Below are 871 nucleotides of genomic sequence, written 5' to 3' on the forward strand. Positions count from 1 at the left end.
CCCCCCCCCCCCCCCCCCCCCCGCCGACGAGGCCTCTTAAGTGGGGGGGAGGGGGAAGTCAGTCCTCATCATGCAGGAGGTCCTTCACATGCTGAGTCCTCCTCGTTTCCTTTCCTCCTCTCTCTCCGTCAACTGGCAAGGTCCCATGGCAAAAAAAGAACTAAACGATGTCGCACCTATGATTGGTCGAGTGTGTGTGTGTGTGTGTGTGTGTTGCGTCAGGGCAAATGTCCTGATGAGGAGGTGGGATGCAGTGTATGTGTGTGTGTGTATAAGGGTGTATACATGTGTGTGTGTGTGTGTGTGTTCACAGGCCGTTGCTGTTGCGGTGTGTGAGGGGGGGTTTGGAGAGCTCCACCACTCCGGCCCGACCCTTCCCGATGACTTTGGGGGCTCGACGCAGCAGCTTCTGGGCTTCTGTGAACGCGTCGGTCAGCTCCTTCTTCCACTGCACGAACTCAGGGTCGCTCTGCGCACGCGCACACACACACACACACACACACACACACACACACACACACACACACACACACACACACACACAATATTAAAGGATGAATATTAAGAGATAGAGGGATCAGGTCTTTCTCCTGGGGGGGGGGGTCGTACCTCACACTGCAGCACAAACTGCTTCCCTCCTTTGATGCGCAGCAGGATGCATTTCTTGTCTTTAATCTGCGTTTCTTCCACCGTGACGATATGCTCCATCGTCAGCAGGCTTTGCTGTGAAACAAAAAGATTATAATTGAGCCATCGAAAATGAGCAAAGGTGAAGAAGAGCAGCATGCATCTGAATAAAATCTATATGATAATCATTTATTATTCTACTTGTTGTGAAAATTAAGACCATATCTGGACTGAGGAGGAGTGA

General features: G+C 51.5%; 1 protein-coding gene across 1 annotated transcript in view; it reads right to left on the reverse strand.

The window, feature by feature from the left end:
- Nucleotides 1-16: 16 nt before the first annotated feature.
- The window catches only part of grk3 (G protein-coupled receptor kinase 3), a 55,792-nt gene continuing 54,937 nt past the window's right edge, over nt 17-871 (reverse strand). Inside the window, exons 20-21 of the mRNA XM_031878065.1 lie at nt 610-723; nt 17-469 (exon numbers count right to left, since the gene is read on the reverse strand). Coding sequence (XP_031733925.1) covers nt 308-469; nt 610-723 — 276 coding nt within the window. The 3' untranslated portion in view covers nt 17-307. The remainder of the gene's footprint in view (nt 470-609; nt 724-871) is intronic.

The sequence above is a fragment of the Anarrhichthys ocellatus genome, unplaced genomic scaffold (assembly GCF_004355925.1).
Source record: "Anarrhichthys ocellatus isolate YVR2014 unplaced genomic scaffold, GSC_Weel_1.0 scaffold160, whole genome shotgun sequence".
Classification (NCBI taxonomy): domain Eukaryota; kingdom Metazoa; phylum Chordata; class Actinopteri; order Perciformes; family Anarhichadidae; genus Anarrhichthys; species Anarrhichthys ocellatus.